Consider the following 19755-nt stretch of genomic DNA (forward strand, 5'->3'; position numbering starts at 1 on the left):
CCCGTCGCCACCCGCGGAGGGGGGTGCTGAGCGGGGACACGGGGCTGCCAGGAGGAAGCTGCCCCCGTAAGAGGAGGACCGAGTGTTCAGTGCACGGCGCCAGGCAGAGGGGAGCAGGCGGAGGGGAGCAGGCAGAGGGCTTGGGGGCGGGGCAGCTTGGAGGCCGGAGTGGCCTCGGTCCCCCGGCTGGTTCCTGCTCAGACGGGGAGGTGCGGCCCCCCAAAGGCTGAGGAGCTGGGAGGGCTCCAGGCTGGGCCCCTGGAAGTCCAGCCCCCAGGCAGCCTGCCCGGCCCCACCCCGCACAGTCTCTCTGCCACCCACAGCCCAGGGGACGGGGCATCTTGGTGGAACAGCCAGTGGGGGGGCCACCCCCAGCCAGGGACACCCCCTGGGCCACAAACCTGGAGCAGAGGCCAGGTGGGGAGGCGGAGGGGGCCTGGCCCACACGGCACCCCACTCAACTGCACCCACACCCCATATCCCAGGGTCCCATATCCCAGCTCCTCAGCTGCACCCGCACCCCAGGGTCCCATATCCCAGCTCCTCAGCTGCACCCGCACCCCAGGGTCCCATATCCCAGCTCCTCAGCTGCACCCGCACCCCAGGGTCCTATATCCCAGCTCCTCAGCTGCACCCGCACCCCAGGGTCCCATATCCCAGCTCCTCAGCTGGACCCGCACCCCAGGGTCCTGCTCCTCAGCTGGGCCTCGGACGTTGGGAGGGTCTCTGCTGACCCACAAAGCCCCATTCCTGCTTCTCCAGAGGGTGGGCACCTGGGCACCACCCCGACGTCCCCTCCCCCAAAAACCTCCCGCTCACCTGCTGCCCCTGCCCACCTCACCCCGTCTCTTACTGCTTGTGCTGGCTGAGCCGTACCCCCAGAGTCCAGGCCCCCCAGAACCTGGGATGTGACCTCATCTAGAGACAGGGCCTTGGCAGGGTCACCAAGTCAAGACGAAGCCACACTGGCCCAGGGTGGCCCTGGGTCCCACGACCAGGATCCTCATGAGAAGGGTAAGTGGGCACAGACACGGGACCACAGAGCAGCGGCCGGCGGGAGGCAGCCACCAGCCCAGGACCTCGGCTGATGGCCATGGCCACGGGAGCTGGAAGGGGACTGACCAGAAGCCTGTCCAGCCTCCAGAGGGACCCCCCCCCCCAACCCGTCAGGGGGCTTCCGGCTGCAGGACCGAGTGCGCCCGTGGTCTCAGCCGCCCGCTTGTCACCGCCTGTTACAGCAGCAGCAGCGGCAGCCACTCGGCGCCCAGCACTCAGCCGTGCCCTCGGGTCCCCTGGCAGCGGGGGCCTGGGTCTATGATGGGCCTGGGCATGCAGATGTGGGGGCAGGAGGGACAGGAGGGGGGCGGGGAGGACGAGACACTGGAGGTACCAGAGAGGAAGGGACTGGCCGGCCCCCTGCAGCCTCCGGGCAGTGCCCCTCCCGGCTCCCACGGTCGGTAGGAAGGTGACCAGCCAACAGCCAGCGGGGTCAAGGGCCCTTGAGCCGGGAGCGGCCGGAGGGCCTGGGCTGCTGTGTCTCCAGGAAACAAAACCCACTCCGGGGGTGCTGGGCTCGGCCCTCGGCAGCCTGGGAGCCTGGGAGCCGGTGGCCCCGGAGGCCGGGACCCCACAAACAATCAGGACGGCTTCTGGGAAGTGGGCTGGGCGCTGCCCGCGGCGGCGGGGGGTGGAGGGGGGCGGGGGGCGGGGGGCGGTCTGCATGTCCCGCCTGGAGGACAGGAACCGCCTGTGCCTGCGGGGACCCCGCAGCGGGCCAGTGTTTGGCAGGGCGAGCGTTCGGGCCCTTCCACCGTAAATATTTATCCCTCTCCCGGGCTACGTGCAGGGCCTCGCATCATCGGGAAGCCCAGCGGACCCGGCCCATCGGCCACCCTCCCCGATGTCCCCCGGGAGACAGGCGGTCAACCTGCGGCCCCCAGGGTCCCCGAGAGTGGACCCTTCGCTCCCCTGCAGCTCACAGGGGACCCCACGGGCTCCAGCCCCACCAGGGGTCCACAGGGGCCACTGTCACAGGAGGAGGGGACTGCCAGGCTGGTGCCGGTCCTCCCCTACAGCCACCCGGACCCCCGGCCGCAGCGCGCAGGGTCTGGGCAAGGGCCTGTGGCAGGCCCGCATGTGGGCTCTGTGCCCCAAGCATCCCCTTCCCCCTCTCTCCCTCCCTCCCTCTCCCTCCCTCCTTCCTTCCTCCCTCCCTCCTTCCTTCCTCTCTCCCTTCCTTCTTTCTTTCCTTCCTTCCTGCACCCCCACTGAGGGGACAGCCCTTTCCTGGCCTGGAGCTCCGCCGGGGCGGCCTGTGTGGGCTGAGGCTCGTCGGGGAAGCGCTCCTGATGGGCTAGAAGTGCCGTGGAGGAGGCGGCCTGGACGCTGGTCTGGGCCGATGGGGTGAAGGGGGGGCAGGGGGCTCAGGGGCTTCCCAGGGACCCAGAGCCTCTGTGGGGTCCCGAAGAATGCACGGGGGTGGGGGTAGGGGTGGCGGGGGTTGAGCCAGCAGCAGCGGCCTCCCCGGGCGGCCACAGCCTCGGGCCGCTGGAGGGACATCTGGACGAGGCATGTGCGGAGCCGCCGCGTGGGCAGTGATCTCAGTCTCAGGAGTCGCAGGAGGGACCTGACACAGACACGCAGGAGCCCCCAGGGGGAGGCGGCTGGGCCCCCCAAATCCCTGCTGGGCGCTGGTTTGAGGAAACCCTACAGGACACCTGGTGGGGGGAGGGGGGCACAGCAGCGGCGAGACTCCGTCACTTGGAGTGGGTGCTGGGGGGCAGCCCTGTGTGGAGGCGGCCCACCGTCGGCTGCCCCCACCCGTGGCTGCTCTCTGGGAACCCTGGGGGGGGGGGCTGCCACGTGCAGGAGCCAGCCCCAGGTCCTCGAGCGGAGAGACAAGAAGAGGAGGCCGCTCTGCACGTGGGCCCTCCTGAGCCGTCCCAGGAAACCCCGACACGGAGCAAAGACCCCCCTTCCCGGCCGCACCCCGGCAGCTCCCAGCACCGTGGGGCCTTCCCCGGGGCCCCGGATGCCCAGCTCCCGCTGCCGGCGCCCAGGCCAGGGCCGGAGGAATGGCGCCTGCCCCAGGGCTCCGTGGCAGGGCCCTGCGCTCTCGGGACGGCCCGGGCTTCTACTGCTTCCAGGATGGGGCCCACTCACCACGAGCTGTGGGGGAGCGGTGTGCGCCGGGGCGACCTCATCCTATCTGTAAACACGCGCCACCTGCACACGCACTGCGCCACCTGCACACGCACTGCGCCACCTGCACACGCACTGCGCCACCTGCACACGCACGGAGGCAGATCTGGGGACAGGTGAGGGCCCAAGGCTCCTCGGGCATGTCCCTCGTGGGCGGGGAGGGGGCACCCCACGCTGTAGGGTGTCCAGCCGCACCCCTGCCTCCACCTGTGGGCAACTGCAGCCGTGTCCTCCCAGCTCCAGTCACCACAGACACTGCCCCCAGCCCAACCCAGGTCCCCGGGAGGGAGGGGGGCCAGTCGCCTGCCCCCTGAACCACTGCGGAGCTTAATGGACCCCCTCGCTTCTCCTCTGAACCTACAGCAGATGGACATTTAAATGAGAGCTGTGCCCCCCGCCCCCCGAGGCTGCGGGCAGGTGCCCCAGAGCCCCTGGCACAGCAGCTTCGCGGACAACTCCCCCAAACCGTGTAGGAGACTCCCCCAAACCTCTGAAGGCCGGGTACCACGCCCATCAAAACATTCTGTGCCCCTTCCCCCACCTGCCCAGCAGCGCCAGCTTCCAGGCGGGAGTTGCCCAAATGGAGCCGCCCCCCCCCCGCCCCCCTCCAGGTCTGCAATGGGGCCCAGCCGGATGGAGTGAAGAGGAGAGGTGCGTGTGCAAAGGCACGCCCCACGTTTGATTTTGAAATAAAATCTTGAGCAACAGAAGGTTTCACACCAGCTCGGGCGCGAGGCCAGGGGTCAGGCTCCAGCGGGAATTCACAGGCCGGGCCCGGCTCCCACCCTCCACGTGGCCAGCACCCTCCCCCACAGGGTCCCCGCCTCCCTGGGGGTTCTCCCCCACAGGGTCCCCTCCCTCCTGCCAGGTCCCCATCCCCACCCGCTCACAGAGGTCCCCAGGGCCGCCCAGCAGGACAGCTGTGCTCCAGCCTCAGCCCCTGGGGTGGGGGGTGGGAGGCCTTGGCCTCAGTCCGACGAGGGGCTTGGGGGGGCACAGGTGGCCCCGACACCAGGACCATCCCCGCCCGGCCACCCTGCTCCTGATGTGCGCACAGCCCCGTTCCCATCCGGGACCCACGTACCTGCGCTCGTGGCTCACGCACCAGGCCTGCCGCCCGCAGCCTGGCTTCCACACAGGCACCGCGCGGCTGAAAGCCCGCACGCAGGGCTGGCGGCGGCCCACCAGGGTCAGCTCCTGCTCGGCACACACGTGGGGCCTGGGACAGAGGACAGGGGTCAGCGGCTCTGCCCGACCCCTTCCCCAAAGCCATCTGGCCGCGTTACCACCCTCCACCCCACAGCTGTCTGCTGGCCCCGGGTCCTCCCAGACCAGCATCTGCCCCGTCCAGCCTCCTGACCCAAGGCCAGCCACACACACACACACACACACTCCTCCCGGGATCAGCACTCGGACCCTACAGCCCCGCGGCCACAAGCCGGGCCTCGGGGACTGGGATGCAGACTCGCCTTTGAGAACTGCTGGTCCCGGCGGCTGGGTTGGGTCTCGGCCCCCATTCCCACCAGCACTGGCCCCCTTGTGTCCAGCCCCACCCCCAGCGGGAGGACGCGGACTTGGCACTGGGGCGCGCCCAGGCTGCGGGGCAGTGGTCTGGCCACTGGGGCGGGGCAGGAATCTGGGGAGCGGGGTGCTGCTCTCAGAAGGGCCCCCTTCCTTCCCAGCCCCCCTCCAACCTCAGCCACATGGGCGGCTGCTGGTCAGGGAGGCGACCCCACCTCAGAAGCATGTTAGCAGCTTCCCATTTGGGGGTGGAGGAGGAGGGGGGTGGGGGCAGGGTAGAAGGAGCAGAGACAGGACCCTCTGCCCACACAGGTCGGGGCAGGGGCGCCTGGCAGACGCCCGGAGCGGGCAGGGGCCTGGCAGTCGGGCCCTGCTTCCACCTGGGCCAGGGGAGGTAACCCAAACCAGGCCGTGAGCCCCGCTCTGTGGAGGGCATTCCTCCAGGCAGACGGGGCTCCGGGGGCTGGCGGCCTTCACCCAGAGTCGGAGGGGAGGGTGGGCGGAGCTCTGTTCCTCTGGGGGGTGGTCCAGGCCCCAAGACAGAACGATGAAGGCACCAGGGGCAGGAGGTGAGGATGGGGAACCAGGGCAGGAGGTAAGGATGGGGAACCAGGGCAGGAGGTGAGGATGGGAACCAGGGCAGGAGGTAAGGATGGGGAACCAGGGCAGGAGGTGAGGATGGGGAACCAGGGCAGGAGGTGAGGATGGGGAACCAGGGCAGGAGGTGAGGATGGGGAACCAGGGCAGGAGGTGAGGATGGGGAACCAGGGCAGGAGGTAAGGATGGGGAACCAGGGCAGGAGGTAAGGATGGGGAGCCAGGGCAGGAGGTGAGGATGGGGAACCAGGGCAGGAGGTGAGGATGGGGAACCAGGGCAGGAGGTAAGGATGGGGAACCAGGGCAGGAGGTAAGGATGGGGAACCAGGGCAGGAGGTGAGGATGGGAACCAGGGCAGGAGGTGAGGATGGGGAACCAGGGCAGGAGGTGAGGATGGGGAACCAGGGCAGGAGGTAAGGATGGGGAACCAGGGCAGGAGGTGAGGATGGGGAGCCAGGGCAGGAGGTGAGGATGGGGAGCCAGGGCAGGAGGTGAGGATGGGGAGCCAGGGCAGGAGGTGAGGATGGGGAACCAGGGCAGGAGGTGAGGATGGGGAGCCAGGGCAGGAGGTGAGGATGGGGAACCAGGGCAGCCAGCCTCTCACAGCTGGACACCTGGTGACCCCTCACCCGGAGGGCGGGAGGGTGGCTGGGCTGTGAGAAGCATCTCCTTCGTGTCTGTTTCCATGAGACTGGGTTTGGGCCCTGACCCTGCACCCCCACCCCCTCCCGCCGCCTGGGGCAGCCCCGGTGGGGAAGCACTGGGGTGGGGTGGGCCCAGTTGCAGCCCTGGGCCATGAGGGTCTGAGAGGGTCATGGCAAGAGCCCCTTGCAAGACCTGACTTGAGCTTGGAGGGCCCTTCCTGCCGGGGGCAGGGGGTCAACCGAACCCGCTGCCGGGCCGCGTTCCCAGCACGGCTGCCGAGGGGACCCCAGCCCCCAGGGAACAGATGTCTCCTCTGAGCCCTGCTCCCACCGCCAGCCAGAGCGCCAGAGTTGGGGACGCCGTCCCCCTGTCTCCAGACCTGCTCCCATCCCCTGGTCAGCAGGAGCCACAGCACCGGCCACGCCGCTCCCCAGGCCCCCAGGCCCCCTACACTCCCTCCCGTGGGTCCCCCAAAGGCCACCGCGGAGGCTCAGGACAAGGTGCAGGTCAGGAGGCAGCACCTCCGAGGACAAGGCACTCCCGGGACCTTGCAGCCCCTCCTCTGCCCCTCTGGCAGCTCCAGGGGCCACCTGCCCCCCACCTTCCGCTCGGCAGACAGCCTCGGCCTGGGAACCTCAGGGGGGCAGGCGCTTCCCCCTTCGGCCGCCAGCCACGCCCAGCGCAACCCCATTGCACAGTCCCCCCACCCACCTCCACCCCCCTCCGCCCCCCTCCACCCCCCCCACCCCCCTCCACCCCCCCACCCCCCCACCCCCCTCCACCCCCCCCCACCCACCTCCACCCCCCTCCACCCCCCCACCCCCCTCCACCCACCGCAGGTCCCCCCTCCACCCACCGCAGGTCCCACCTCCACCCACCGCAGGTCCCACCTCCACCCACCGCAGGCCCCATCTCCACCCACCGCAGGTCCCATCTCCACCCACCGCAGGTCCCCCCTCCACCCACCGCAGGTCCCCCCTCCACCCACCGCAGGTCCCCCCTCCACCCACCGCAGGTCCCCCCTCCACCCACCGCAGGTCCCCCCTCCACCCACCGCAGGTCCCATCTCCACCCACCGCAGGTCCCATCTCCACCCACCGCAGGTCCCCCCTCCACCCACCGCAGGTCCCCCCTCCACCCACCGCAGGTCCCATCTCCACCCACCGCAGGTCCCCCCTCCACCCACCGCAGGTCCCCCCTCCACCCACCGCAGGTCCCATCTCCACCCACCGCAGGTCCCCCCTCCACCCACCGCAGGTCCCCCCTCCACCCACCGCAGGTCCCCCCTCCACCCACCGCAGGTCCCACTGCAGGTCCCCCCTCCACCCACTGCCAGTCAGACAAGCCAGCCGCTTCGGGGACAGAGGGCCACGGGAGGTGTGCTCGGCGGTACCACGGAACTCACTGCGAACAAGGCAGGCTGAACAGCGGCCCCGAGTGCGTCCGCTCCAGGTGGGGGCAGGAGGGGGGCACCGCTGTCCACCCAGGGAGGGGGCCCCAGGAGGAGCCCAGGATTTGACAGGGGAGGAGAGTGTGGAGCAGGAGGAGACTGAGGCCGCCCTCAGTCCCTGAGCCCTGGCTGCAGACTTCCCAGGCCCTAGGGGAGCAGGTGGTCACAACACATCCCCTGGGGCTCGGGAAAGGGGCCCAGGAAGGGCAGCTGGCTCTCCACTCGGGCCCTGGGGCGAGGGCCCTCTGCGCCTGCCCACCTGGCCAGCCCCTGGGTCCCCACTCAGAGCAGGCCGGCTCCCCTCCACACGCCGAATCCCCTGGGGTCACAGGAGACAGGAATGTCCGGCAGAAGTCACCACTTCTGCAGCCGGGCCTGGGGCTGCTCACATTTCTGGACGCAAAGGCCCCCAACGCAGAGGCTGCGCCCCTTTGCAAGGCCTCAGAAACCTCCCTTCCCTGGAGCACCCCGACCCCTGCCGCTCCACCTGCCAGCGTGTCCAGTGGGTCCTGCGTGGCCAGGTGCCCCGGCTCCTGGGGAGGTGCTGGACCGGAGCCCCAACCCAGGCCTGGGCCCTCGCCCGCCCCTCTGCAGCCCCCGGCAGCCTTCCCGAGCCGGACAGGCCCGCCCCCGCGGGGGGAGCGCTGGGCTGGGGGCTGCCAGCGGGCTCCCCGCCCCCGTCCGCCCGGCTCGGCTCACTGCGGCCCCGCTCCCCTCGGGGACCAGCACGGGGACCGCCGGCTTCAGAGGGACCGCTAGCCCGCGGAGAGTCATCTTTCAGAATCCAGTCCGCTCGCGGCTCCCTGACCCTCGCTTCCTGCCCATTCTGGCGCTGAATGCCTGCTGGTCCCTCGGCCCCAGAGCGCACGTGTTTAACGCATAAACCGAGCCTGTGCGGCCCCTGTCTGGGCGCAGCCGCCCCGCCCCGGCCCCCGCCCCGGGAGACGGCTCTGGAAGGAAGTGGAAGCTGGCTGCTTCCTCTCTGCCCCCTCCAAGCCGGGCTCCCGGGGCGGACCCCGCCTGGCCGGGACCCAGATTCCCTCACCTCGGGGCATCCGCCTCAGCGTGCAACCCCCATTGCAGAGGGAAGGGGGAGAGGCCGGGGGAGGGCCCCCCGCCCCGGAACCTCGTCTCGCCTCCCCCTCCCCAGCTACGGCAAAGAGCCCACTTCTCAGGGCCCCCGGGACAAAGCCGCCCAGGGCCCGGGTCTCCGGACGTCGCGCCCAGCACCCCCGTTCCCCCCACTCACATGCTGAGCTGCAGGCGGAGCAGGGCGCCCCCGGGCACGACGGTGAGCAGCAGCGCCAGGGCCAGGGCCACCGCGCGTCGGGCCGCCCTCGCCTCCGGAAAAGCAGGCATCGCGCCCGCGGCGCCGCGCCGTGTCCCTCCTTCGGTCCCCAGCTCACAGACGGCCGGGGCGAGCCCTCCGAGCCGCCTCCTCGTGCGCCATGGCCCAGCGGGGCCTGGGGGACAAGGAGCGCAGCCACAGGTGCCCGCGCCGGACCCGCGAGCCCGAGGTCGCTGCAGGTGCGGGGGTTCGGTTTGCCGCCCGCGCCCGGGGCCGCGGAGACCGGCGCGCCAGGGTACACCCTGCGCAGTGAGCCCCGTGCGCGTCCAGCCCCGCGCGCTGCGAGCCGGCCCGCCTTCGCCCCGCCCCCGGCTGGACCCCAGACCCGACCCCGCCCACAGCCGGTCCCACAGACCCCTCCAGACCTGCCCCGCCCCGCACGGCCACGCCCCCAGTGCGCCCGGGCCGCTGTGGCCCCGCCCCGGCCTCCAGCCCCGCCCACAGCCCCCGCCCGGGTCCTCACGCCAGCCCCCCGCCCGGCCGGCCCGCGCAGGCCCCTGGAGCTCACTGCGCTCCTCCGGTCCAAGCCCCGGGTCCCGCGCGATCCAAGTGACCAACCCCGGTGGGGGCACGCCCCTCACCCGGGCAAAGGCTGCTCTCCGCGGAACCCGGACCCCAGACTCCGTCCTCGGGGCAGCCCTCAGCCCTCCTTCCCTCTTAAGTCCCGTGGGGAGGGAAGCGGCCTTGGTTCGTCCTGCCCCGGATGCTCCGTGCCCCGTCACCCCTGGCACCCATCCCCTCGGTGGCCTGTGGCCTGGGTGGTGGGCGCCCTGCTCCCCAGGTGGTCCAGGGCAGGACTCGCTGTCGTGGTTAATGCTCACGAGGATATTTTTCCATTGATTTTTAGAGAGTGGGAGAGGCAGAGATAGAAACATCCATGTGAGAGACACATGGATAGACTGTGTCCAGCGCGCACTCCGACCAGGGCCGGGAACCTGCAACCAAGGTACTTGCCCTTGACCAGAATCGAACCAGGACCCTCAGGTCCCCTGGCCAACGCTCTATCCATTGAGCCAAACGAGCTAGAGCTCTTTTTAAAAAATATTTTTTATTGATTTCAGAGAGGAAGGGAGAAGGAGAAAGAAATAGAAACATCCATGACGAGAGAGAATCATTGATTGGCTGCTTCCTGCACGCCCCCCACTGGGGATCGCCCTGACCTGAGCCCTGACCAGGAATCACGCCATGACCTCCTGGTTCATAGGTTGTCCTCAACCCCCGAGCACCACCGCCTGCCGAGCCAGGACGCTTTTAAACCCGTTTGGGTTTGAAAACCCCATCCTCCGGGGCGAGGGCCCGGCGCTCCATGGGCCCTGGGGCGGGACAGTCCCCTCGGAAGGTCCCCAGAGGGAGATGCAGTCTGGGTGGCCAGATGATGGGTGGCCAGGAGTTGGGCGCCCCATCAGTCACATGCGGTTGCGCGGAGCCCGAGCCGCCCCCTGCACACGCCCCCTCCGCGGGGCCCAGCACGGAGCGCGCACAGGGCAGCCTCGCTGCCCCGCGGGCAGGGCTCTCCTCCCCCACTCCAGGTGCCCACGTGACCTGCAGGCTCCAGAACCCCCACCCTCACACAGACTGGTTCCCCTGGCTGGCCGGGGCTTAGGAGGGGGACCCCAGCTGTCCAGAGGCCGTGGAGATACAGTGCCCCCCATAACTGAGCCCTCCTCACTGCGGGGGGAGCGTCAGGGAGCTGCTGTCACCTGCGGTACAGACAGGAACCTGAGGTCAGGAGGGGAACACCCCCAAATCGCCGGCTTGTAAGCTGCAGATCTGGGAACTGAACACGGGTCTGGCCCCGGGGACCTTCACTCCACCCTCTACTCTGCTGCCTCTAAATCTAAGACACCCACTAACACCGGGGGGGCGGGGGCTGCAACAAAACGCCACGGCCCACAGTGGCTGGCAGGCGGATCTGAGCTGGTGAGGGCTCCCCCAGGCTCTCAGGCAGCGACCTTCTTGCTGTGCTCACATGGCGGAGAGACAGACGGACACAGACAGACAGCGCCTGGGTCTCTTCCTCCCTTTTACCTGGCCCCAGCCCTGGAGGGTCAGGGCCCCACCCTTATGACCTCATTTGACCTCAACCACCTTCTTAAAGGCCCCGAACCTAAATACAGTCACGTTGGGGTTCAGGGCTTCAACACATGGATTTGGGGGGACACAGCTCCATCCACAGATGTCACTGTCCCTGACACCCCAGCTGCAGGTTAGCATCCTGCTCGCTGATGCTCCCAGCGCGACCTCGTGACCGCCCTGCTGGGTCCCGCTCCTCGGCCCCTGGCTGGGATCCCAGCGGCAGGGCCGGCCCACAGTGGGGCTCCGGGCCTCCCGCTCCCCAGCTCCCTGCCACCTCATCTTCCAAGAACCTGCCCGGAGGGTGCTGCTTCGCACGCATCTGTCCCGTGTGGGACTCACCCCGCTGCGTGCTCCGGTGGCTCCAGTGCCACCTGCCGGGCAGGTAAAATCGCTTAGACCAGTCCGTCTGCGGGTAATTCCGCTGATTCGTGCTCCAACCCCACGTGGTTTCTCGGCGGCTCTGACGGTGGGAGGAGAGGGTGTGCCCGGGCAGCTGGCGGAGGACAGGCTTAGATGGGCACAGGGAGCACCCCCATTGCGCCACTTTCCCACAAATTACGCTGCTCATTCTCGCCCATCATTCCTCCAAATGGACGCTGGAGTCCCTCTATGGGGTTCCTTCAACGCTGCTCTGGACTTCTGTTGCGATTGCGCTAAACACTCACTCATCCTGAAGAAACGGCCTCTTTCCGGTCCCCACCTGCATCCACCAGGGGCGGGAAGCTGCTCTGGACGGAGCAGCCCGAGCCGGGGCGCACTGCTCGGATGTAGGATGGAGGAATGGAAGCCTTCCGGTCCCCCCCCCCCCCTGCACCCACCGGCTTCCATAGATCCAGGGCTTCAGACACCCTAGGAGTCAAGGCTGGAGCTCGGGCGGGTGCAGTCCCAGCCCCAATTCCCACCCCGGAAGCCTTTAGCCAAACGGTAGCAAGACATCCCATTCCACCTTGGGATTCGCTGACTCGACTTCTAAGGGACAGACGTGGTTTCGTTTGTGGGGTGTGGGATACCAGGCAGAAGGGTACAAGCCAGTAACGGACACCTCACTTAAAATGGAGGCGAGAGGCCAGGAGCGTCCACACCCACCACTGCTCTATGCCAACTACACACCCGCAGGAAGAGAGACATGGCTGGCATTCCCGACAGGAAGTGTCGCTACTACCCCAGCAGGAGGGAGATTTTCTCCTCGCCCAGCAACAAGCTCAGCCAATGAGAAGCATCAGCACCCTGAACTCTCACGTTCCTCTAAAGCAGCCCTCCCCACCTCCTCTTTCTCGGTGACGTAGCATTCCTGCCCTTTGCCTGCTGGACTTGCCTATAGTTTTCGCTCTAGTGTGCTTGACCCGAATAGCAATTCTCTGCTATTCCTGAATAAACCCGTTTTTGCAGGTAAAAATAACTGGCTGATTTATTTTTATGGTCAGCGTTATGCACCCCACTCAGGCCGGGTAGAGAGCCCTGAGCAGCAGGCGCCACATGTGGAAGCCAGAAGGTCACGGTGGTCTGACCTGCTGCCGCCACACAGCTCCCACCCCTCCCCCTCGCCCACCCTGTGGCCTGCCTGCCCTGGGCCGGAAGGAGGCCCGCTGGCCTGCCCGCTGCAGCACCCAGGTGGCCACTCAGGGATCACAGAGTCGAAGGTTTGGAGCTCACGCAGGCAGGTGTGCGGAGGGAACACGTTTCCCTTCACGTCTGGCAAAGCGCCACCCGAGCGAGTGTGGAGGCATTTTTATTTTTATTTTTTTTAATTTAATATATCTTTATTGTTCAGATTATTACAATTGTTCCTCTTTTTCCCCCCATAGCTCCCCTCCACCCGGTTCCCAACCCACCCTCTGCCCTTACCTCCCCCACACTGTCCTCATCCATAGGTGTACGATTTTTGTCCAGTCTCTTCCCGCACCCCCCACACCCCTTTCCCCCTGAGAATTATCAGCCCACTCCCTTTCTATGCCCCTGATTCTATTATATTTACCAGGTTATTCTGTTCATCAGATTTTTAATTCACTTGATTTTTAGATTCACTTATTGATAGATATGTATTTGTTGTTCATAATTTTTATCTTTACCTTTTTCTTTTTCTTCCTCTTCTTTAAGAATACCTTTCAGCATTTCATATAATACTGGTTTGGCGGTGATGGACTCCTTTAGCTTTTTCTTATCTGTGAAGCTCTTTATCTGACCTTCAATTCTGAATGATAGCTTTGCTGGGTAGAGTAATCTTGGTTGTAGGTTCTTGCTATTCATCACTTTGAATATTTCTTGCCACTCCCGTCTGGCCTGCATAGTTTCTGTTGAGAAATCAGCTGACAGTCATACAGGTGCTCCCTTGTAGGTAACTAACTGTTTTTCTCTTGCTGCTTTTAATATTTTCTCTTTGTCTTTTGCTCTTGGCATTTTAATTATGATGTGTCTTGGTGTGGTCCTCTTTGGATTCCTTTTGTTTGGGGTTCTGTGCGCTTCCTGGACTTGTAAGTCTATTTCTTTCACCAGGTGGGGGAAGTTTTCTGTCCTTATTTCTTCAAATAGGTTTTCAGTATCTTGCTCTCTCTCTTCTTCTGGCACCCCCATAATCTGGATGTTGGTACGCTTGAAGTTGTCCCAGAGGCTCCTTACACTATCTTCATATTTTTGGATTCTTATGTCTTTTTGCTTTTCCAGTTGAGTGTTTTTTGCTTCTTTGTATTTCAAATCTTTGACTTGATTCTTGTGATCCTCTAGTCTGCTGTTAGGTCTCTGTATAATATTTTTTTATTTCAGTCAGTGTATGTTTAATTTCTAGTTGGTCCTCTTTCATATCCTCGAGGGTCTTGCTAAATTTGTTGGCCTTTTCTAGGAAATTCTTGAAAAACCTTATAACCGTGGTTTTGAACTCTATATCCAGTCGTTTGCTTTCCTCCATTTCTTTCGTTTGTGACCTGTTTCTTTGTCTCCAGTGTAGAGGCATTTTTAAAAGACACCGCTGTTCCGTGTTTTCGTCTCACCTCTGCTGGAAATAATAAAAATGGCCTGGGCCCAGGGAAATCCTATGTGGGGGGGAGGGGGGCCGCACCCCAGCGTGGCTGGTCATTTCCAAAGCCTCCCGCTTTCCCTGAGCCCCTGCAGCTGCTCCGCCCTGAGGTCCTGCTCTAACCCCCTCCACCCCCCAGAGCCGGAGAGGGGGTCCCACAGCGAGGTCAGCACAGCCCCCACATCTGCCTGAGCTGATGCCGCGGGCCATGACAACCTAGTCTCGTCTGGATTGTCACTCCTGACCCGAGGGCAGGCGAGCTCATCAACGAGGCGGTCCAGGTCCGGGGCCTCGCATGCACAGCGGCCCCAGCGGTCGGTCCGTCTGCTCAGTCCAGAGAGCCAGGGAGCCTCCGCCCGCTTCCACGGACGGCCGCCAGGAGGTGACCGCGTGGCCAGCGTCGTCCTGGCTGAGACACAGCGCGGGGAGGGGAGCCTCTGGATGCAACGCTGTCACTCTCCATCCTCAGCCGCAGCCCTGGGCCGCGGAGCCCGCCCCCTGGGCCCCCGGAGGGAGGAGGGAGAGGCTGCCCGCGCGCGATGCGGCTTCTCTGGAAGGTGAGCTCCGCCCACAGACCCTGCACACGGAGGAACCTTCCGGCGGCGCGTGAACCGCCAAACGGAGCCGCCGCCTGCACCCGGGCCCCCGAGCTCCCCAGCACCCGGCGCCCAGCAGCTCTGAGGTCTCACCTAGGGCTCCTGTCTGGCCCCAACCCGCCCACGACCCGCTTCCACCAGAGACAGATGTCAGAGGTGGGCCCCCCGATCCTGTGAGAGGCTGACACCTGGAAGTTGGGAGGAGCACCCCTCCCGATGGTCCGGACTTCATCCCGCACTGCGGTTCACCCCGCAGGGCCCGGTGCTCCGCCCGCGTGGACGACGCTGCCACCTGCCGGCCGGAGTGGGAACAGCCTTCCCAAAGCCCCAGGAAAGAAGCAGCAAAAAAGACAGGCGCCGCCGCGGGTGTGGGGTGCGGCCCGTTTGGTGGGGCATCACCCTGTGCACTGAGAGGTGCTGGTTGGACTCCAGGTCAGGGCGCATGCTGGGCCCCCGTGGCAGGGCGTGAGACTGTTTTCTCGGGTCAGAGGGGGTCACACTGCCGCACCTGTGTTGGGAGCAGAGGCCGTATTTGCAGCACAGCTGGCTCTGCGAGGGCCAGCAACAGCGTGAGGACCGGCTGGCACGGAGAGGGCTCTGCGCGTGGGCCAGGCAGAGTGCCAAGCGCGTCACAGGCATGCGCTCATTGACTCCTCCCAGCACCCGTTAGCAGAAGCTAGCATTAACCCCATGCACCAGAAAAGGAAACTGAGGCACGGAGAGCTTGCGGCCAAGTCCAGGGACAGAAGTGGAGCCGCCCAGATGCAACCCCAGCAAGCAGGCTTCCGCACCCACATGCGCAGTGCCCTCACTGGTGGGTCCCTGGTTCTGCTCCGAGCCCCTCCGTAGTGCAGGGAGACTCAGGAGAGGGTGAGCGGGCACCTGCAGCCCCATCGGCTCCGGAGCCCGATCCTGGCCCGCCCCACACGGACTGGGCATGGCAGGGTCAGCCAGAGGCACGCACCGGTTCGCAGGGCGGCAGCTGTCCCCACTCCACCTAGGCGGGTGGGAGGGCTAGACCCACGCTGTTACCTATATTCCTGCACTCGCTCAGCACTCTTTAAGGCTTTTTATTGGGAGGCAAAGTACCAGAAATACTCAGTATCTGTGGCATTTCGGTGCCCCGTCTGTCCATGTTGACATCCGAGCAGGGGGGTGTGTGGCTGTCCAGGACCTGCGGTGGGGGAGGGCGGCTCGAGGAGCAGAAGGCTGGGAGGGCCCTTGAACTGTGCACAAACCCCATGGGCATCCGAGTCTGCACCAACTTTAGGGACTTTGCTAATCAGGAGAGCGATGCCAGCCGCGGCCTGGGCGGTCACCAGAACCACCCCCGCCCACGTCTTCAGCTGCAGCCTCACACAGGTGCGCCCACACCCCTGGCGGCCGTGGCATGTGAAGAACTAGGCAAGTGCTGTCAGTCCCAAGTGCCGACCCTGCGCCAGGAACGAGCTCCAGGCCTTTGCCCAGCAAACAGGGCGCACGCAGTGACCCGTGCAGGGAGCGGTTGTTATGGAAGAGCAGCGAGCGGAGCAGAGTCGTGCTGAGTGACGGTGTCCTCGGCGGGTCTGGAAACAGGTGTTGCAGCATGGACGCGGGCGATGGGGCTAGGAGGGGGCTCGACGGCCGCTGGGGCAGCGGGTGAGAGCCACAGGCGCGCACAGCCCTCGGGGTGGGTGGGGCAGGGACGGCGCAGAGTGAGCGACCCCTGGCGGAGGAGCAGTGGCCATTCTAGTGTCCGCCCCACCCGCCTGGAAGGAATCCTGTCCGCCCTGGCTGCGTGACCTCGGCCGCGTCGGGGCGGCTCCTTGGCCGGAGGTCGTGGCCGGGTCCGGGGAGTCCGCCGCACGAGGGCGTCCGTTACTGCGAAGGGGCGTTGGCATCCTGGCGCCCCTCCTCGTCTCCCTGGCAACTGGCCTCGACCCCGCCCCTTCCCCCCACACTCGTAAACAGGAAGTTGGTGTGCGCTTCCTGCGCGCAAGGGGCGGGAGCGATTGTGAGCAGCGGCAGACCGAACCAATCGCGGAAGACGGATGGCCAAGAGCCAATCGCGGGGACCGGAGGGTCCGGAGCCCGAGGCGGGGCTTGCGAGGCGGAGCCAATCGCGGCGACCCGGAGGGCGGGGCGGGGCGGGGCGGGGCGGGGCGGGCCCGGGCCGGCTGGGCAGAAGGCAGACGGGTGGCGACTGCGGCCTGATCGGGCCCTGGTCCGGGTAGGCGGCGGGCGCGGCGATGCTGCAGCTGCGAGACTCGGTGGACTCGGCGGGCACGAGCCCCACGGCGGTGCTGGCGACCGGCGAGGAGGTCGGGGCTGGCGGCGCGGGCGGGGGACGGCCGGACACGCCGCTGCGGCAGACGCTGTGGCCGCTCATCGTTCACGATCCCACGCGCCGCGCCCGCGTCAAGGAGTACTTCGTGTTCCGGGTGAGGCTGGGGCCGGGCCGGGGGCGGGGAGCGGAGAGGGGGGGCCCGGGCGGAGGGTGACCCCCGCCCTGTGCCTGCGCGCAGCCCGGCACCATCGAGCAGGCGGTGGACGAGATCCGCGTGGTGGTCCGGCCGTTGGAGGACGGCGACATTCAGGGGGTGTGGCTGCTGACCGAGTAAGCGGGGCGCCCGGGTGGGGGCGGGCCTGCAGCGCCCGAGCGCGAAGGCGCGGGGTGACGGGGGGTGCGTGCCCTGCCGCAGGGTGGATCACTGGAACAACGAGAAGGAGCGGCTGGTGCTCATCACGGACCAGTCGCTGTTCATCTGCAAGTACGACTTCATCGCGCTGCAGTGCCAGCAGGTGGTGCGCATCGCCCTCAGCGCCGTGGACACCATCTCCTGCGGGCAGTTCCAGTTCCCCCCGAAATCGCTCAACAAGTAAGTGTCCAGCGGGGCCGGGCCCAGGGCCTCGCGACCCGCGCTTCTCACACCAGCCCCTCCGCCGCAGAGCCCTTAGTCTCAGAGTGGAAACCAGTGCCTTCTGGGCGCGCCCGGGGCTCTAAAAGGAATTCTAGCACCAAAACAGCTGCTGGGCTGGTGGGCCGGTGGGCCAGGCACACGGCGAAGTGGGCCAGGCAGCGTTTTCCTCCCACGAGGAGCCCGCCCGCCCGCCCGCCCGCCCTCGAAGGCAGCAGTAGCACTGCTTTAACCCGAGCCCATCCTCATGCTGGAGCGGGCCCCTAAGATATGAGCCACCCAGGCAGGAGTCGGCCACCGAGTTGCACTGGATGCTAGCGCTCCCAAGGCCAGGTCTGCAGGGAGCTCGGGAAGCAGGAGCTGCAGGCGTTCCCCAGGCGCCGGGCGTCAGGTAGAAGGACCTGCAGTCACGGAGGTGTCACAGCGTAGTCAGCCCCTCTGTATAGTCCCATTGCCTGCCACACGTTGGTCGTTATTAACCCAAACACTCAGTTTCTCAGAAAGCATGAACAATTAAGTGAATATAAGTGCAGACACGAGTGTCTCATGACCGGCCAGCCAGGTGTGAAACGGCTCTTCTCTCTGGAGGCGGCTTACTCCCGAGGCCAAGGCCTTGTCTTCAGCCACGAACCGGCTTGTTGATGTCACACCCGTCGCTGAGCCGCTGCCGTGGAGGCCGGGGCCTGCTGGTGACGTCGGTTGTTTTTCTGACCCCGCAGGCGAGAAGGCCTGGGGATTCGGGTTCAGTGGGACAAGCAGAGCCGGGCCTCCTTCATACACAGGTGGAACCCCTGGTCCACCAACATGCCCTACGCCACGTTCGTGGAACATCCGATGGCCGGTGCGGATGAGAAGACAGCCTCTCTGTGCCAAGTAAGAGCCCGTGGCCGCAGCGCCTCCTGGTGGGGGGGGGGGGTGGCAGGGTTCCAGGCCTGCACTGCCCGTTGTGGCGGCCGCACGTGGCTGCTGAGCACTGAGGAGTGGGTGGCAAGACAGGAAACACGCTCTCCATTTTCAGTAACGTGAGCGGACTTAGGGTTAAGTAGCCCCACGTGGCTGGCAGCCACTGGTCACCCCCACTTCCTAAGGCAGCCCTTGTGGCCGTGATTGTCTTGGAAAAGGGCCCAGAGGGCTTCGGGGCAGGCAGCTGACCGGCCTGTGGCAGCGCCAGGCAGGCTGCGTGCTCATCACAGGAGGCCGTGGCCAGTGGCGAGGGCAGCGCCGGGCCTGGCAGGTCGCCCACTAGTCCACCTGCACCTGGCCGGCTTCCCGGCTGGTGGTGAGGGCTGGTAGCTCGCTGTGGCTAAGCCACTCAGGCCCGTGGAGAGCGAGGCTCCGGGGCTGGCTGTCGCCCGGCAGTGAGCACAGCTGCGATCCGAGGCTTCCAGAGCCCCGCCGAGCAGGCGGGCAGGGGCCATGGAGAGGCCTGGGCTGGGCTGGCGCAGACCGGGGGCCGGGGGCGGCGCTTTCTTTCACGGCTCCCTCTGATCAGCTGTTTTCTCTTTTTCAAGTTGGAGAGCTTCAAGTCTCTGCTGATCCAAGCTGTCAAAAAAGCCCAGAAAGACAGTCCCCTGCCGGGACAGGCCACCAGCGTGCTGGTCCTGGAGCAGCCGCTCCTCATCGAGACCTACGTGGGGTTGATGTCCTTCATCAACAACGAGGCGAAGCTGGGCTACTCCATGACCAGAGGCAAGATCGGCTTCTAGGGGAGCCGGCGGCTGGATCGGCGCGGCCTGGGGCCAGCTCCTTCCCTGCACGGGTCTGAGTGGGGTTACAGCATAGTCACGTGACTTGTATACTGAGGTGGGTGTGGACACGTGGTCACACGCTAGACAGGCACGGACTGCACGCAGCTGTCCCTGCTGGCCGCTGCCGCCTCCGGGAGCGTCCTTTGGGCCTTCCCGCCCCCGCCCCCGCCCGCCCGCCCGTTAATAAACGTCCTGTGGTTGCACGAGCGTCCGCTGGCCGAGCTGGGCAGCGTCACTCGCGGGCACCTCACACCAGTGCCTGCGTCACAAGTTTACACTGTGTCCGGCTTGGTATTCGGGCACGTAACCCACGTTTTAAAGCTAAAGACAAAAGCAGCCAGCAGCCTGCCTGTCGGCTCCCGGGCGGACAGCTGCTGTGTGAGCAGGTGTCTGATGGGAAGTTAATCTGCACCTTCCTCGCCCGGAAGCTGCCGTCTCTGCAGGCCGCTCCTTGATGAGACGCCGAGGCCCGCGGTGGCGGCTGCTGCGCTCTAGGTTTGTTGTCACATTCGTGTCTAAAAGGGGAATCGCTCCGTTTGCTTTTAGAGGAAGCACTTCGATAAGGAGCCGTGTTCTCACGAAGCAGCTCCCACACAGACACAGGCTTTGCCAGGGTCTCAGCTCCTCACGCCTGGCCCCGCGCAGGCCCGCTGTGCCGCTCGGACTG

The 19755-nt window shown here is 66.2% G+C and overlaps 2 protein-coding genes across 2 annotated transcripts in view; one reads left to right on the forward strand and one right to left on the reverse strand.

The window, feature by feature from the left end:
- The window catches only part of MEGF6 (multiple EGF like domains 6), a gene marked incomplete at both ends in the record, with an annotated part of 73523 nt that extends 64751 nt beyond the window's left edge, over window positions 1-8772 (reverse strand). Inside the window, 2 exon segments of the mRNA XM_080655490.1 lie at window positions 4286-4420; window positions 8663-8772. Coding sequence (XP_080511616.1) covers window positions 4286-4420; window positions 8663-8772 — 245 coding nt within the window.
- Window positions 8773-16590: 7818 nt separating this feature from the next.
- TPRG1L (tumor protein p63 regulated 1 like) lies at window positions 16591-19291 on the forward strand. Its single transcript, XM_080655381.1, has 5 exons — window positions 16591-16863; window positions 16948-17039; window positions 17125-17301; window positions 18060-18213; window positions 18852-19291. The coding sequence occupies exons 1-5, from the start codon at window positions 16672-16674 to the stop codon at window positions 19044-19046; spliced, it is 810 nt and encodes a 269-aa protein (XP_080511507.1). The 5' UTR covers window positions 16591-16671; the 3' UTR covers window positions 19047-19291.
- Window positions 19292-19755: the final 464 nt, after the last annotated feature.

The sequence above is a fragment of the Plecotus auritus genome, assembly GCF_963455305.1.
Source record: "Plecotus auritus genome assembly, chromosome: 2".
Lineage (NCBI taxonomy): Eukaryota > Metazoa > Chordata > Mammalia > Chiroptera > Vespertilionidae > Plecotus > Plecotus auritus.